At 39.5% G+C, this 18,729-nt stretch overlaps 1 protein-coding gene and 1 non-coding gene across 3 annotated transcripts in view; both read left to right on the top strand.

Moving 5' to 3' along the window:
- The window catches only part of EP300 (E1A binding protein p300), a 73,307-nt gene extending 55,492 nt beyond the window's left edge, over positions 1–17,815 (top strand). For both annotated transcript variants that reach the window (XM_063074706.1, XM_063074705.1), the window contains 12 exons: positions 1,614–1,694; positions 3,951–4,007; positions 4,692–4,769; positions 6,826–6,893; positions 7,734–7,884; positions 8,009–8,155; positions 8,853–8,966; positions 9,748–9,913; positions 10,408–10,572; positions 11,684–11,845; positions 13,990–14,271; positions 14,480–17,815. In XM_063074706.1, the coding sequence (XP_062930776.1) occupies positions 1,614–1,694; positions 3,951–4,007; positions 4,692–4,769; positions 6,826–6,893; positions 7,734–7,884; positions 8,009–8,155; positions 8,853–8,966; positions 9,748–9,913; positions 10,408–10,572; positions 11,684–11,845; positions 13,990–14,271; positions 14,480–16,678 (3,670 nt within the window). In that variant the 3' untranslated portion in view covers positions 16,679–17,815. The remainder of the gene's footprint in view (positions 1–1,613; positions 1,695–3,950; positions 4,008–4,691; positions 4,770–6,825; positions 6,894–7,733; positions 7,885–8,008; positions 8,156–8,852; positions 8,967–9,747; positions 9,914–10,407; positions 10,573–11,683; positions 11,846–13,989; positions 14,272–14,479) is intronic.
- LOC134361376 (U6 spliceosomal RNA) lies at positions 7,486–7,588 on the top strand. The gene has a single exon (XR_010021406.1). It is a non-coding gene; the product is annotated as a U6 spliceosomal RNA (small nuclear RNA).
- Positions 17,816–18,729: the final 914 nt, after the last annotated feature.

The following is an 18,729-nucleotide window of genomic DNA, read 5'->3' as shown; positions in this document are numbered from 1 at the left end:
CCAGGCCCCCCCACTTCTCTTTCTGCTGTGCTTTTATTGATCACCACACCCTGAGGCAAAACAGATTTTCAAACTCCCCAGAAAACTTTTAACTAAACTTTGTTGTTAGACAGCTTTTTGGAAATGTTTCGTTTTTATGTGTGGCCTATCCCTAAGTAGTTCTAGGAATGTATGAAAACAGGATTCCAGAGTATTTGTTTTGCCTCTATTAAGTAAATTAAAAGGAAAACCTCCAAAAAAATTCTGTACCTGATTTTTCCCTACAAAGGAGGCTTTCATGTGGCAGAGGATGATGGGATTCTAGTAAACTAGGCACCTTCTGCCTTATTTCTCCTGCCCAATGAATGGCTGTCATCACATAAATTGCATTTACTAATCTATCTTAACCATGATTTGGCTCCTATTTTCAGTTATCAGCCCATAATATAGATGGCATAGGGTGCTTATTTGGGGCTCTGATAAAATAATAGCAAGGCTGGCAGTTAATACCTTGGTTAATACTACCAAGCCCATTGTGTTGGTTTTTGCTGAACTTGTGTGCTACAGATGCATTTCTAGCTTTGAAAAGTCACTTAAACTTTTTGTTTTATTTACAAAAAGTTAAGAGCACTCCTCATGCTTTGTAGGCATTAGAATCCAGTTTTTTACCCATTGAAACCTAGGAAAAGTGAGGCTCAAGTTGTTATAAGCACTTTATGTTCAAAAAAGCAAGTAACAACTGGCATGAAACTTTTCTCATGTTACATTCTTGATGTTTATACCATTTTTGGGTTTTTAACAGCTATGTGCAGTGTTTGTTCATCTTTGTAACAAGGCACGTTTAATCATGTACCTGCACACACCACTGCATTTTTGCCTTTTGGAGTGTGTCCCTGGATGGCTGTAATCAATATTTTACTGCTTGTGCAGACATTGCATTGAAAAACAATTTTTTTTTTATTATGGCTTCCTTGGAATCAAAAAGAGATTTTGTGTTTTTCAATCCCCAGATGATTATTTCCTTCTACACTGTATCCCATAGTGGGGTTTTTGTTCTTCTTTTGGAAGTGGGAGAAAGTGTGTGATTACTATGTTTAGGAAATGGTCAGAGTAGCAGTTCTTTCCCTGGTATATTTATCCTTCTTCCTCCTTTTGATTATTTATATCAAGTAGCATTAATTACTGAAATGAAAGGGTATGGGTCTGTGTAAGTGAAACTTTTTTGTTTTTATTTGCTGTAATCATTTGCTACTTGTGATCCCATTTGAGATATTCAATGCTAATATGTGCTTTGCCTTGGCTTTCTGCTTTGTGTTGTCCTGTCTTGCTTTTATGTTTTTTGTTGTCCTGCAATCCCTCATTTCTTCGTTTGTTTTTTTTTTTCTCCCTCATGCTTTTCGTTGTCTGCACTTGGCTTTGATTGCAAAATACAAAAATACAAAAAAAAAAAAAAAAAAAAACCAAACTGTGGGGCCCATAAATCTGCATCATTGAATGTCCTTGTCGCCGTTGATGACCTGCTCTCTGCTCCCGTCCCCCTCCTTGGCCTGCTGTGATTGGTGGCTTCGTTGCTTGGCTTGGGCTGTGTTGTGTGAACGGAACAGTTCACCCCAGTATGGCCTTCTTGCCGACAGGTATCATTTCTGTGAGAAGTGTTTCAATGAAATCCAAGGGGAGAGCGTTTCTTTGGGGGATGACCCTTCCCAACCCCAAACGTAAGTAACTGCGTTATTTTGAAAAGTGCTATCTTATGTCTTAGTTTGTTGTCAGGTGATTATTCTCAGATTTCTTTCTAAGGGGTCCTGTGCTGTCCAGTATGGTAGCCATCAGATGGCTATTTAAATACAAATTAATTAAAAGTAAATAAAGTTAAAAAATTATTTCTCAGTTTTACTATACCCACTTTTCATGTGCTCAGCAGCCAAGCTGCCTGTGCTAGTGGCTACCATTATTGGTTAGCACAGATAGGTAACATATCCATCACAGGAAGTTCTATTAGCACTGATCTAGGGAATATATCAGCAGTGGCTAGTCATCTTAGATGTAGTAAAAGTATTTCTTCTGTAAGGAGAAAATCAGTTTCTCTTCTAAAAACTGAAATATTAGTGAAAGAGAACATCATTCTTAACTGTTTTGAGTTTGAGGGGGATTGAACTAGTAACCACCTTATACCCTTCTCATGTAAGTTAACAGGATACCTAAGTCAGTATAATAGTGAACAGAATTTAACAACATGTAAGGTTTAAGAGACTCGGTTGGGCTTTGTAGTCCCACAAGCTCTTATCATTTGGGGTAAATGCCAAGAAAAATTTTCAAACACAAAGCCTAAACTGCCTAATAGTAGATCTCTAAGATTTAGTTAGATGCTGTGTTTCAAACTTGAATGGTATATTTCAAACTTGGACTTCTTAATTAAAATGGAAGAACTATTCGTTGTGATCGTAGTATTTTATTTTATTTTTTTAAGATGACCGGTAAGGGGATCTTAACCCTTGGCTTGATGTTGTCAGCACCACGCTCAGCCAGTGAGCCAACCGGCCATCCTATATAGGATCCGAACCCATGGCCTTGGTGTTATCAGCACCGCACTCTCCCGAGTGAGCCACAGGCCGGCCCATGATTGTAGTATTCTTGCAGGTTCATATTTACCTATAGTAAACAGAAACTGTTCAGAATATTCCACAAAAATATGGAACTCATTACTAATGAAAACGGGACTTCTGAGAAAACCTCATTAATTTTCCCAAATTGGGTCGTAAAGTTGCACTTTTTTAGCATTCACTCGCTATTAAAATCCAATATAGTAGGATGTTAGAGCTGGTCTAGAACAGATACATACTGGGAACCCTTGACCCTTAGGGCAACATTCAGGGAGGTTAGCTCTAGTGTAGGTTTCCCTGATGCAGGAAGGGACATCAGCCTTACCGTTTTGAACTCTAGAATGGCCTACCAAGTGTTCAAAATCTTAGGGCAGTACATCTCTAACAGTGAAGAATATAGAAACCCCCTCCCAATTCTGCAGGTCTGCAGTGGGCTCCCAGGTCCTTCTGGTGCTGCTGGTCTTCATAGTGTACTTTGAGTGGCAAGGCCTTAGCCATTCAGGAAAATGTCATTAACAGAGATGAATGAATCTGTAGGATATACCTGGTGTAGGAAACAGTTTTAAATATGTTGCTCTCATTTTTGTTAGGAGCAATCACAGTAGTCAAAGTTGGGTCCCCTAAAGTTGATTCTAGATAGAGATTGGTAAGACTATTAGCTTCTGTATGTAGTGAGGCGCTGAGCATTGCAGTATGATAGATTTCGGGCTGGGAAGCCGTGTGAATTTTTTTTTTTTTAAGATGACCGGTAAGGGGATCTTAACCCTTGACTTGGTATTGTCAGCACCACGCTTTCCCAAGTGAGCCAGGGGCCGGCCCCTGAAATTTTTTTAATAAATACAATGAATACTGGATTTCTGTCCTTCACAATTACCCTTATTTTGAAGAATAAGAATCTGAAACATGTATCCTTAATGTTGATTGACATTTTCTGTTGATATAAAAAGTTATTTGACAAGACTCTCCTAAAAAAGACTGTTCTTAAATAGTGAATTATTTTGCACTATACATAACATCTTTTGTAACTCAGTCTAGGAGCATTAAACTATAAAAAGGTATAAATACCTAACACTAAGAGTAGTAGGCAAGATTTTAAAAGTTGAGAAGAAGACAGAACTAATGTTTCTAGGTCTTCCCGGGCTTCTAGTTCTCTGTTTCTCATTAGGGGAAATGTATTTACTATAAAGTCCTATAGAATGTTCCTTTACTGAAATGTGCGTTTTGTGTGAACCAAGAATGCACCTATTAAATGTACATTCTTAGAGAATCTAAATCATTTATAGTGTGAGATTTGTTCCCTTTGATTAGAACTAGAACATCAGTTGTTTGTCTTTATTGATTTTTCTCATTGTGTCACTCTTCTCTCCTTAGTACAATAAATAAAGAACAATTTTCCAAGAGAAAAAATGACACACTGGATCCTGAACTGTAAGTAATTCCCCTTGAAATTCTCTTGAATAGTCAGTACACAATGACTTCTTTTCATTCTCTTGATTTGCATGGCCAATCAGATGATTCTGTATTCTTGGGCTAAATCTATGTAACAATCATCTAACATAGGTAATAGAAATGTGGAAAACATTCAAGTATGAAGGCTATTAGTCTACAGTACAGTTAATATTCATTTACATTTCACTAAATCAACCCAATGTTTTGGTGTTTTATAGGCCCAGGTGAGGCACCAAGTTACCTTTGCTCGATGCTATGTATTCCATCCCTATTGTCCTCCGCATTTTTAATGCATAACTCATAATCCCCAGGTTTGTAGAGAGGCCTTTCATAGCATCAGGCGTTGAAGTGTACATTTTCTAGGTGTTCAAAATAGGCAAAATGGTGTCAGACAATTTGGAAGTTTCAACAGCAGTGATCTTTCTCTTTTTTTTCATCTTTCCACAGTCACATTTAAAATTTTCACATTTAATAACTGAACTTACTTGTTTTTGAAATTCGCTCTACCTATAACTAAAAAGCTTTTAAAAAATAAAAAATGTTGTTAAAACTTTTTCTAATTCTTTGTATATTACCTTGACTATCTTTTGAATTGTCAGAAATCATGGGAAATAATGGAATAAAGTTTGGGAATTAATCTTGGAATTGGCTTTGCATTTTCAGGTTTGTTGAATGTACAGAGTGTGGCAGGAAAATGCATCAGATCTGTGTCCTTCATCATGAGATCATCTGGCCAGCTGGGTAAGGCTTATATCAATATTTTCTCTGGAATTTTTCTTCATCATAAATATTAACAAGTTTTTTCCTTCTTTCCAGTGACTATATTATGTCTTCAAAGTTACTGTCTTCAAAGTCTCTTTCTTTGGATTCGGAATAATTACAATCCAGATTCAAAACGTTAAATAACCTGGGATCCAAAAATAAAAATACATCTTTCTCTTATTTGCATGCATTTTTTTATTTTAACCCATATACATATATTTTATTCTGCTGGGTTTTTTATTAAAATTGTATTGTAGTTATTACACATCAAAAGTGAACCCTGTTGATAAGGCACCTGGAAACTAGCAAGCAAATGTTAGATGTAATAAATTTGGCAGATTTTAGATGTTATACTGCAGTAGAAAAATCAGAAAATAGATCTATGGAGGGAGGCAAGGGAGCACTTCTATGTCTACCTTGAAAACATCATGCTGTTAATGGTATACTAATCAGTAAACCTGGTCAGGGTTTGATTTAAACATCTTTTTGTCAGTGTAGGGACAATAAGGTACATATCTGTAGTCAAAGTATAATTGTCCAATCAGAGGCAGGGAGGCCACCTGTCACTCTAAGAATGGGGCTGATCCCAGCTCTGTTCCAGAGGAGGAGGAGATCTGTGATATCAAGTGCCTCTCATTAGGATGATGGGATCTCCACACTGTTCTTAGACTGATTGTTGATGCTGGTTTGGAGGTTACAGGAAAGGGGAGGCTAATTAACAAATATCCAGGGGCTGGCCAGTTAGCTAGAGTGCAGCCTTGTAACACAAAGGATATGGGTTCGGATTCCCTTACTGGCCAGCAACCCCCCGTCCCCCTCAAAAAATATATATATATATATATCCAGAAAATAAAACTCAGAAAAATTGAAATAGGTAATGTTAAGTGGCTACCTTTTTATCTTCAGTGTGACTTGGCTTTAAGTGTGCCTTTTTAGTGCTTAATCACAGACTTCATAAAAATGATTGAGACTTATGACTCTTGCAATTTACCACTAGTCAGCTGGGTGGAGAAAATCTCTGTTATCACTATATTAAGTTTGCTTTTTCCTAATCGGATATAATTTTTTTATTATAAAATTTGAATCGTATGAAAGTTGATAAGGTAAAAAGCAAGTTTCACTTTCTCCCCTCCCACCCAAGTTCCTCACCACAGGAATAACCGTAGCCATCAGTTTAGAAGGATTTTTTCCACACCTGTTTCTATGAATAAACATACATTTTATTGATTTATATATATTATTTTTAATTTTTCCATCTTGTTTTAGGTTATGTCTGCTGCATTTTTAATGGATGCATAGTATTGTATAATGTACTAATAATCCATTTATTTACTTTGTTGATGAATATTTACATTGTCTTAAGTTTTAATAAGAAAAACTGTACATATGTGCACACATCCCATGCAATTGCAGGAGCAAAGAATTTGTTTTAAGTCTATTAGTTCTCCTGTCAAATGTACATTGTACATTCCCACCAGTAGCATACAGGGAGTGTCAGCACTTAACTTTTGCCAAGTGATTGGCCAAAAATAAAAAATTCCTGTCTTAATTTGTAAACCTTTGTCATCTTCTCTCTCTTTTTTTTTTAAAAAAAGATGACCAGTAAGCGGATCTTAACCCTTGACTTGGTGTTGTCAGCACCACGCTCACCCAGTGAGCAACCGGCCAACCCTATATGGGATCCAAACCCGTGGCCTTGGTGTTATCAGCACCACACTTTCCTGAGTGAGCCACGGTCCGGCCCCCAAAACCTTCTTCATCTTTTCATACGTAAACCAACTTATATGCCCTTTTCATTTCTTCATGCCTATTGCCTGTTTGTCGGTTAGGTTATTTATCCTTTTTTTTTTAATTGATTTCTGAAAGCTCTTTGTATATTCATTATTATATTAACTCTTTGTTATATATTTATAAATATCTCTACCAGGTTGTGTTTCGAATTTTAACTTTTTATTCAGACAATAGATTTTGTTATGTACACTACTTTAAATGCTTCTCATAAGTTGTGTAAGCAACGTCTTGGTTTAAATTTTAGATTTGTCTGTGATGGCTGTTTAAAGAAAACTGCACGAACTAGGAAAGAAAATAAGTTTTCTGCTAAAAGTAAGTTTCATTTTTACAGCTATGCTAAAAAAAACTTATTCTTACAGGTAAATCTTGGCAAAACTTTTCTTTTTTTTTTTCTTTTTTTTGGCAAATCTTCTGAAGCCTAATTAGGAAGAAACCATCCAAAATAAGTTAATGTGTTTTAACCTTATTTAAAATTATTTAATTAGAGTAAAAATAAAATAATTCTGTAATCTATGTGAAGGTGAACTATAATATACTTTTGGTGTGACATTCATTAGATGTAAGAAAAAGAAAAATATCTAAGAAAAAAGATTTGTAAAATGTACAAGATATGTGTTGCTCTTGTTCCTATATTTCTTTGTATTTGGGGCATTTCACAGTGGGGGGCAGATGTGGAAATGATTGGCCAGAATTGCCATCCCGTAAGTGAGTTTTGTAGTGTTTTGTTGACCTACAGACTTAATGTTTCTCAAAGTGTTCAACCATTGTTATTTTTAAATATTGCAATTAAGGCAAGGTACTTATGTATGTATGTTTATTCTATATTTTTAACTCTTCCGAAATTGGAAAATTTTCAAAATATAAAACTGGGGGAAATATATTTAGAAATTATCGCGTACCATGCTTGCTTTATCAGCACATACACTAAAATTGGCACAATACAGAGAAGATTAGCATGGCCCCTGTACTATTATGGTACGTAAATTTGAAAAATGTTCCATATTTTTAAAAAAGTATTGACTGCCTTGCTGAGTTTTTAAAAATCCAGCAAGTTACCCTATTTGTATTGAAAAACACAAATGAGATTTAAAATTGAACCTTAAGACAGTAATAAATTTGCACTGTGATAACTTTTAACTCTTACATTCCTAGGGTTGCCATCTACCAGGCTTGGCACTTTTCTGGAGAATCGTGTGAATGAATTTTTGAGGCGACAAAGTCACCCTGAGTCAGGAGAGGTCACTGTTAGGGTAGTTCATGCTTCTGACAAAACTGTGGAAGTCAAACCAGGCATGAAAGCAAGGTATCTAGTAATTTTCCCTTTTCTTCCCTTATAGATCCTGTGTTGTTCATATGTGGTTTACTTTTGGTGATTCCAATCTGAATGACATATGTTGCGGTTTTGATCCTCAATCTGAATTTTGTAGGTTTGTAGATAGTGGAGAGATGGCAGAATCCTTTCCATATCGAACCAAAGCCCTCTTTGCCTTTGAAGAGATTGATGGTGTTGACTTGTGCTTCTTTGGTATGCATGTTCAAGAGTATGGCTCTGACTGCCCTCCACCCAACCAGAGGTATGACTCACTCACTATACCTAGCTTCTAATTTAGGTGGGAAACCATAAGGGGCAAGAAAGTGTTTGGCGTGCTTGGTTTGGAAATGCAAAAATCTCAAGTGTCCAGTTAGTATTAAAGTGAAACAGTTTTACAAACAACCCAAACAGAAAATAACTGCTCATTACTGCTCTTCTTTGGTAGTAGTATGAAGGAAAAGGATATGAATGGGTAGACAGGCTTAAATCTAGATGGTTAAATATCTCTCTGAGTGTTATGTGAAAGACTATCATACAAATGGGTTTAGAATTTCTGGTGTCCAAAAGTAGTATAAAAGCTAGGATAAATAATGCTACCAGAATATACTGGGATCAACAAATACTGATTTAGTATGTGCCAGGCACTGCTTGCTAGGAACTAAAAATATAATGAATCCATAGGCTCACTAAACTTCCCTAAAGGTTTACAGTCTAGTCATTTACCTAACTGTGTGAGCGTTACAAATGACAGTACAAGCAAAGAGCATAGGAGAGATGAGAGGTGTTTTTAGCCACATGAAGTAAGAACTCAGGCTGGCCAGTTAGTTCAGTGGGTTAGTGTGTCATGTTATAACACCAAGGTCAAGGGTTCAGACCACCCCCCACCCCTGACCCCCACCCAGAAAGCACCAAGTAAGAACTCATTATGTGACTTGTTTTTTTCTCCCCATTTGGTATAGGAGAGTATACATATCTTACCTTGATAGTGTTCATTTCTTTCGTCCTAAATGCTTGAGGACTGCAGTCTATCATGAAATTCTAATTGGATATTTGGAATATGTCAAGAAATTAGGGTAAGCATATTGAAAATGAATATTATTTTTTAAAATAGTGCAGTATTGTGGTAAGACAGGGAACATATATATCTTTTTGCCTTTTTATTTTTCTCATCCTGGTTCTCATCTAGCAGAAATATAATCCCAACTTTGTTGGAACCCCTTTGAAGTCATTGTTGTCCGTAGGAAAGAAATGAATATTTTGGCTCTATTCAACCCATCCCACATTAGTTTTATTTTGTTTAGTTAAGCTGTTGGGTACAATTTGGTTTGAAGGTTGGCTTGTTACTCAGCTGCGGGTAGAATGTTAAACTCTATATGATCGTTTTGTACCTGGGTGTCAAGACCAGAAACAAAGATCTGGAGATACTCCTTACCTTTAAGCAGATATGTCTCTGAAAATACTCCATCTTGCAAGTCATTACCCAACAATTTGTTTTTCATTTAGCTCTCTTGTTAAAATGGGTCAATTTTCCTTTACATTGTAATCTTTATTTGGTCTTAAAATGTAAGTTTGGGATTTTTAAATCCAGGGCCAAGCCATCCCCTCTACAAGTGAAATTCACAACTCCTCTATGGCTTCCAAAAAGAAGTAGGCAATGTGAGATCCATTATTAGTGCTGTGCGTTATGCCTAGTTCTGGCCTAAGAATTTTGATCTGATGCTGGCTTGTACGCTTTTATGTTATCTTGGGAGAAATCACTGGTTTCTGTATTGACTCTATCTTGTGATTTAAAACATAGCATTCTATCTAGAATGGATGATCTTTTCTGTTGAATGTTCCTTCTCTTTATGTTAGGTACACAACAGGGCATATTTGGGCATGTCCACCAAGTGAGGGAGATGACTATATCTTTCATTGCCATCCTCCTGACCAAAAGATACCCAAGCCCAAGCGACTGCAGGAATGGTACAAAAAGATGCTTGACAAGGCTGTGTCAGAGCGTATTGTCCATGACTACAAGGTCAGTTGGAGCTTGGTGGGAAAGAAATGATAGATCTGGAAATGTACTAATCTTGCTGCCTTTATTCTGTCATTTTATAACAAAAGTCTTCTGTTTGTTCTCTACCTCTTCCGTGTAATTTGTAAAGTATTTTTATTTCGTATATTTGAAATGAGTTGTAGATTAAGAAATCCCTGTTTTAAATATGTGACGAATTAAAAATGTATTCTTAATAACTTATTTTAAGTATTCATGAATATAGATTATCTCATGATATGAACTTGAACTACTCAATTGAAAACATCAACTGGATATTTTCCCACGCAGCCCAGCAAATCATTCTACAGCAAATAGTTTTCACTATTTGTAGTTTGGGGTTTTTGAACATAGCTCTCACTTAAAGCAGCTGAAATTCCAAGAATGAGTGCAGGAGTGGTAAATGGTTAAGTACAGTTGATCTTAGCAGGATCATTTGCCTTGGAAAAAAACAAATTTGTACATGGGTATTTTTACAGGATATTTTTAAACAAGCTACTGAAGATCGACTAACAAGTGCAAAAGAATTGCCTTACTTTGAGGGTGATTTCTGGCCCAATGTTCTGGAAGAGAGCATTAAGGAACTGGAACAGGAGGAAGAAGAGAGAAAGCGAGAAGAAAACACCAGCAACGAAAGCACAGACGTAAGGGCAAGGAGTTTTCTTCTTTAATCTAAACCTCGACCTTGATACTAATAATCCAGAGGAGAGCTTAAACTTTCAACTTGGTTTAAAAGCCATCAGGCATTTAAAAGAAAAAGAAAACCTCTCAGGTGTGCAGGAGCTCTTTAAATTGGGCAAGAAATGTTGGCTTAGAAAGGTTACTGAGGTTCTGTTTCAGTGATTTTCAACCTTTTTAGCAGTCCGACCCCCTTTTAAAATGGTATCTCGGACTTTGAGTAATGTAAGCTGGTAAAAGATTATGGATATCGTAGGCCTTGTGGGTCACATATCTCCTCTGGCATATATTCCTTTTTTTTTTTTTTTTTTTTTTTTAATATAACCACTTTTAGAGCACTGTGTTGTAACACCAGGGTCAAGGGTTTGGATCCCCATACCAGCCAGCCTCCAAAAAAAAAAAAAAAAAAAAAAAACGCTTTTAAATTTAAAAAAAATCATTCTTAGCTATACAAAGCAAGCCTGGGCCACAGTTTTCCTGTCACCCATATAGGACATATAAAACCTGGTCAGTTATTTCCTCATAGCATATCTAGAAGTCTCCCCTAAATAATCTGTTAAAGAACTCTTTATACCCTCATCTAAACTTATTGATTGAATGGTTTTTAGGGTGGTTCTGTTTTTGTTCTGGGGTTTTTTTGTTTGTTTGGTTGTTGTTTTTTTTTTTTTGGTAGGCTCATAAAATTCTAAAATATGAGTGGAAGGAGATGAAACCAAGGTCTCTGACTCCCCTCCCTTCACTACCCCACACTGCCACTCACTCCTTGTTCCCTTTCACCACGTCTGGAATATTTTCCATCAGTGGGGTCTACAAACTCTGGGGCTCTTCTAGGCGAAAAGCTAAGGCTGTCATTAACGAGGGATCTTCTTCACCAGGAGAAAATTAGGGCAAATATATTAGTAAACATTAGTTTACTATAAACTACAGCTTAAAAAGGAGAGAGAAGTGCAGAGTGCAACTAGTGAAATATGATCTCTAGTTTCAAAGAAGGAGGAGTGTTTTTACCCTCAGTGTTACCTCTAAGCCACTTTTAACAAAAACTTAAAACTTTCTTTTCTCTTTTGTGCTACCCTATAGGTGACAAAGGGAGACAGCAAAAATGCTAAAAAGAAGAATAACAAGAAAACCAGCAAAAACAAGAGCAGCCTAAGTAGGGGCAACAAGAAGAAGCCTGGCATGCCCAATGTATCCAATGATCTTTCACAGAAACTGTATGCCACCATGGAGAAGCACAAAGAGGTAAGATGCAGCCACCACGAGTTGAAGGAAAAACAGGGCAAGGTTTCTAAACTGCCCACCCCAATTGGCATTTATGATGTGAGCACCAGACCATTCAAAATTCAGAAAGAAGAAATCATTTGAGGGATAATTAGGAAGAAAAGAGGGTGGTTAGAATAGATGGTAAAGTAGGAAATGTTCAGTTTTCTTCAGCTGTGCAGCTGTGTTTAAATCTGAATGGTTTGGATTGTGTGTTACTTAGAAAGGTATAATCATAGTTTTTCTAATTTCTAACCCTATCGTTTGTAATCTTCTTAGGTTTGTAACATTTGTCCATTTTTTTCAGGATAGCTTATTGAATATTTTTATTGTTTTTATTGTTTAACCAAGCTACTTAGAATTCCATTGGCCATTCCAATTTGTCTGTAATGGCACTTTGGAAAAAGAAAGAAAAATGTTGATTGTTAGCTTTTCTGAAAGTGAATTAAGAAGTACAACTAGAGAAAAGTTAAACTTTCGTGTTTGTACTTAAAACCCCTTCTCAATGAAAATTTTGAGTTATCTTGTTGCTTACATTGTTTATCTGTTGTAAGTAGTTTGGGTGTGAGTTTTTTTTACCTTCAACATTATAATCAGTGAAATAAGGAAAGCCAGGAGACTCAAAGAGTCATTCATGTCAGTCTGACTCTTTGTTCTCAAATATGTCATTAGCAAGTTCTTCATATAGGAAGTGGCAATTACATGGGAGAAGGAACTGAAGCCTTGATTTTAGGCGTGGAATTTCAACCAGATTGGTTAAGCAGTGTCTTTAAGAAATACAGAGAATCCCTTTTTAGAGAGGTGTTGATTATAATGGTGCTTCAGAGCATCTTTGCCCATATTCCACTTCCCTACCCTTCTCACCCCTTTTTTTGTTTTGGCTTGAGGACCTAATAAGGTCAACATGACAGCTTTAAAGTAATAATAGGCCTAATACCATTACCTCAGCCATGTTTGTGAAGTGGAAGGATTTCTGAATTCTAGTGGGTATCTCACTTAGGTAATAATTATTAGGTATTTCAAGCAATATTTAATGCCACTAAATTCTAGCATAATAGAGCAATTGGGAAAGGCCCTTAGAATATATTGTAAGTATATAAGAATATACTGTGGACACACTCCATGACTTTGTTTAATCTGAAAAAGAGAGAGGTAGTAGTTACCTATTAGGAGTTAGAATCTGAGGTTGATTTGGGTTATAAATTCACATATTGGCTTAGTTCTAATGTGACAAAAGCAGCAAGCATTGCTGCCCAAGTAGACCTCAAATGTATTTTCTTCAGTTTAATAAAGTTTATAATTCTAATTCATTTCATATACATTTATAATACCAGCTTCTTGCTGCAGCCTTTATACTAATAGTTGTGGGAATTGATGGTGGTTATGAGTGATAAAAATCTTTCTGCTTCTTCAACAAGGACTAAGGAGAGTTTTGCTTTTATCCCTGCCACCCTGCTATCTTTTTATTTTAAAATTTCAAACCTACAGGAAAGCTGCACAGAAACACCAGTACCACCACTTACTACATTTTAGCAAGTACCTTCTAAGAAAGAAGACATCCTCTGTGTAACCACACTACGGTTTTGTACTCAGGAAACTTAACCCAGTGCCACCATCTAATGTCTGGTCCTTATATTCCAATCATAGATTATGGGTCATGTTGAGTTGCTGAGTCTCCTTAGTCGTCTTCCATTTTGAACAGTCCCCAGCCTCATTTTCTTTCATGATAAGGGCATTTTGTTGACAAGCCCAGGCCAGTTTCCTTGCAGAATGTGTATTTGGATTTGGTTTCTTGTAATTGGATTCAGGTGAAACCATGGATTACACCTTAAAGTAGACAGTCGTCTTAAAGCAAAATGTCCACTGTACATGTTTTTTGTACCTAAACTAGACCATTCTTATTTTGAAAGAATTGTTGAGTGGGGTAGAAAAGATAACAGGATATGAATTTTAGTTTCATCAAAGTCAGTCTCAAAGAAGAGACCAGAGATATGTGAAGCAGGAGAAGGGACATGGTTGTGAAACTTAACTCAGCATTCATAGTCTTGCTGGTGTCCAGCCTGACTCACCTGTCTGCTAAGGTGGTGCCCTAGTTCCAGAGTCACAATAAAATTGTTTATTTGCAGGTTTTCTTTGTGATCCGCCTCATTGCTGGCCCTGCTGCCAACTCTCTGCCTCCCATCGTTGATCCTGACCCTCTCATTCCCTGTGATCTAATGGATGGTCGGGATGCGTTTCTCACCCTTGCAAGGGACAAGCACCTGGAGTTCTCTTCACTCCGAAGGGCCCAGTGGTCCACCATGTGCATGCTGGTGGAGCTGCACACGCAGAGCCAGGACCGCTTTGTCTATACCTGCAATGAGTGCAAGCACCACGTGGAGACACGCTGGCACTGCACTGTCTGTGAGGTAGGCACCAGGGGAAGGGGGAAGGAGGAGTGGGCTCTGCAGGGTTCCCATTGTCAGAGGAGCAGAAGGGGCCTGGCCTCATGTTTGAATGGCAGAGCTGAAGAAGCTACAAAAAGGGGCCTTTCTAACCTAAGCAGAAAATATAAAATATTTTTGAATGACTTAAATCTTGGAGAGTTTACCTGCACCTCCTGTTTTTTCCCCCCAGGATTATGACTTATGTATCACCTGTTATAACACTAAAAACCATGACCACAAAATGGAGAAACTAGGTCTCGGCTTGGATGACGAGAGCAACAACCAGCAGGCTGCAGCCACCCAGAGCCCAGGAGACTCTCGCCGCCTGAGCATCCAGCGCTGTATCCAGTCTCTGGTCCACGCCTGCCAGTGCCGGAATGCCAATTGCTCCCTGCCCTCTTGCCAGAAGATGAAGCGGGTTGTGCAGCATACCAAGGGTTGCAAACGGAAAACTAATGGTGGATGCCCCATCTGCAAGCAGCTCATTGCCCTCTGCTGCTACCATGCCAAGCACTGCCAGGAGAACAAGTGCCCTGTGCCATTCTGCCTAAACATCAAGCAAAAGCTCCGGCAACAGCAGCTGCAACACCGGCTACAGCAGGCCCAGATGCTCCGCAGGAGAATGGCCAGCATGCAGCGAACTGGTGTGGTGGGGCAGCAGCAGGGCCTGCCCTCCCCAACTCCTGCCACTCCAACCACGCCAACTGGCCAACAGCCAACCACCCCACAAACGCCCCAACCCCAGCCCACCTCTCAGCCCCAGCCCACCCCTCCCAACAGCATGCCACCCTACTTGCCTAGGACTCAAGCTGCTGGCCCTGTGTCCCAGGGTAAGGCAGCAGGTCAGGTGACCCCTCCAACTCCCCCTCAGACTGTTCAGCCACCCCTTCCAGGGCCCCCACCTGCTGCAGTGGAAATGGCAATGCAGATTCAGAGGGCAGCCGAGACACAACGCCAGATGGCCCATGTGCAAATTTTTCAAAGGCCAATCCAGCACCAGATGCCCCAGATGACTCCCATGGCCCCCATGGGTCTGAACCCACCTCCCATGGCCAGAGGTCCCAGTGGGCATTTGGAACCAGGAATGGGGCCCACAGGGATGCAGCAACAGCCACCCTGGGCACAAGGAGGATTGCCTCAGCCCCAACAACTACAGTCTGGGATGCCAAGGCCAGCCATGATGTCAGTGGCCCAGCATGGTCAGCCCTTGAACATGGCTCCACAACCAGGATTGGGCCAGGTAGGTGTGAGCCCACTCAAACCAGGCACTGTGTCTCAACAAGCCTTACAAAACCTTCTGCGGACTCTCAGGTCTCCCAGCTCTCCCCTACAGCAGCAACAGGTGCTCAGTATCCTTCACGCCAACCCCCAGCTGTTGGCTGCATTCATCAAGCAGCGGGCTGCCAAGTATGCCAACTCTAATCCACAATCCCTCCCAGGGCAGTCCGGCATGCCCCAGGGGCAGCCAGGGCTGCAGCCACCTACCATGCCAGGTCAGCAAGGGGTCCACTCCAATCCAGCCATGCAGAACATGAATCCCATGCAGGCAGGTGTCCAGAGGGCTGGCCTGCCCCAGCAGCAACCACAGCAGCAGCTCCAGCCACCAATGGGAGGGATGAGCCCCCAAGCTCAGCAGATGAACATGAATCACAACACCATGCCTTCACAGTTCCGAGACATCTTGAGACGACAGCAGATGATGCAGCAGCAGCAGCAGCAGGGAGCAGGACCAGGAATAGGTCCTGGAATGGCCAACCATAACCAGTTCCAGCAACCCCAAGGAGTTGGCTACCCCCAACAGCAGCAGCAGCAGCAGCAACAGCGGATGCAGCATCACATGCAACAGATGCAAGGGAATATGGGACAGATGGGCCAACTCCCCCAGGCCTTAGGAGCAGAGGCAGGAGCCAGTCTGCAGGCCTATCAGCAGCGACTCCTTCAGCAACAGATGGGGTCCCCTGCTCAGCCCAACCCTATGAGCCCCCAACAGCATATGCTTCCAAGTCAGGCCCAGTCCCCACACCTACAAGGCCAGCAGATCCCGAATTCTCTCTCCAATCAAGTGCGCTCGCCCCAGCCTGTCCCTTCTCCACGGCCACAGTCCCAGCCTCCCCACTCCAGCCCTTCCCCAAGGATGCAACCTCAGCCTTCTCCACACCACGTTTCCCCACAGACCAGTTCCCCACATCCTGGACTGGTAGCTGCCCAGGCCAACCCCATGGAACAAGGGCATTTTGCCAGCCCGGACCAGAATTCAATGCTTTCTCAGCTTGCTAGCAATCCAGGCATGGCAAACCTCCATGGTGCAAGCGCCACGGACCTGGGACTCAGCACCGACAACTCAGACTTGAATTCGAACCTCTCACAGAGTACACTAGACATACACTAGAGACACCTTGTAGTATTTTGGGAGCAAAAAAATTATTTTCTCTTAACAAGACTTTTTGTACTGAAAACAATTTTTTTGAATCTTTCTTAGCCTAAAAGACAATTTTCCTTGGAACACATAAGAACTGTGCAGTAGCCGTTTGTGGTTTCAAGCAAACATGCAAGATGAACCTGAGGGATGATAGAATACAAAGAATATATTTTTGTTATGGCTGGTTACCACCAGCCTTTTTTTTCCCCCTTGTGTGTGTGGTTCAAGTGTGCACTGGGAGGAGGCTGAGGTCTGTGAAGCCAACCATATGCTCCTGCCTTGCACCTCCAATAGGTTTTATTATTTTTTTTAAATTAATGAAAATATGTAATATTAATAGTTATTATTTACTGGTGCAGATGGTTGACATTTTTCCCTATTTTCCTCACTTTATGGAAGAGTTAAAAAAAAAAAAAATTTCTAAAACCAGAGGATAAAAGGGGTTAATGTTACTTTAAAATTACATTCTATATATATATATATATATATATAAATATATATAAATATATATTAAAATACCAATTTTTTTTCTCTGGGTGCGAAGATGTTCATTCTTTTAAAAATGTTTAAAAAAAAAAAAAAAAAAAACTTTCCTCCCCTCAAGTCAACTTTTGTGCTCCAGAAAATTTTCTATTCCGTAAGTCTGAGCGTAAAACTTCAAGTATTAAAATAATTTGTACATGTAGAGAGAAAAATGACTTTTTCAAAATATACAGGGGCAGCTGCCAAATTGATGTATTATATATTGTGGTTTCTGTTTCTTGAAAGAATTTTTTTCGTTATTTTTACATCTAACACAGGAAAAAATTAAAAAGAGGGTAAGAAACGATTCCGGTGGGATGATTTTAACACACAAAGTGTCCCTGGGGTTTCTTTGCTTGCTTTCTTCCTCCTTATCCTGCCCACACACACATTCACACATACACACACACACACACATACACACATACACTTTCTGTAAAACTTGAAAATAGAAAGCAAAAACCCTCAACAGTTGTAAATCATGCAATTAAAGTTGATTACTTATAAATATGAACTTTGGATCACTGTATAGACTGTTAAATTTGATTTCTTATTACCTATTGTTAAATAAACTGTGTGAGACAGACACCCTGACTTTGTTCCACTTCTTGATGTCATCTTTGTTTTAGAACACACCAGCTTAATCCAGATTAAGGAATACAAGGTGATTTCAGCGTTCCTGTGTATTTTTAAATGTTCACAGTGAAAAGTTGGGAAGAGATCAAAGGAGCCACAAGTGTCCAGCTAGGTGTGGGGGCTAGCAGTATTCCAGGTGCTGACACGTGAAGTGTCATGCGTCATGCGTCACGCTTCATGATGGGGATGGGTTCTGAGAAATGCATCATTAAGCGATTTCATCACTTTGCAAAAGGGTGTTATGAAAAGGAGCAGCAATGAATTTTCCTATTACCCACACTGGCCATTATTTGCATGAGTGTGGGCCCTCTAATTATGTTTCTAAGTCTCTGTGCCTCACTTTCCTCATCTGTTTAGTAGGGATTAGAATAATACCACCCTACAAAGTTAGGAAAATTAAACTACAGGTAGAGATTGTGCCTGGCACTGAGCATGCACTCAGCGAGTGTTTATTAACTTACTGTTATTTTGCTATGGGGATGGGTGGGAATCATTTAAAAATGGAAGAATTCTAACGTAGATGACAACTCTTCTACTTGGGATCAGACCTAATATGTCAGATGGTTGGCTTTCTATCTTACAAGTCCAAGCTACCTTTGGAAAGGTCACCCCAAGCGTAAGCTGAGCACTACTCCTCAACATATTTTGTTTGTTTTTTGGTAGCTGGCTGCTGGGGAGATCCGAACCACTGACCCTGGTGTTACAAGGCGGCACTCTAACCCTGGGCTAACCAGTCAGCCCTCAGCAACATATTTTGCAGTAGGTGTGTTCATACCAGCATCACCACAAACACAATGCAGTAATGCACTGCACTACGACCTTACAACAGCTATGATGTCACAAAGCGATAGGAAGTTTTCAGC

This window comes from Cynocephalus volans, chromosome 12 (genome assembly GCF_027409185.1).
Source record: "Cynocephalus volans isolate mCynVol1 chromosome 12, mCynVol1.pri, whole genome shotgun sequence".
Lineage (NCBI taxonomy): Eukaryota > Metazoa > Chordata > Mammalia > Dermoptera > Cynocephalidae > Cynocephalus > Cynocephalus volans.
The sequence above is the reverse complement of the archived record's forward strand: the minus strand, read 5'-3'. Positions and strand labels throughout refer to the sequence as shown.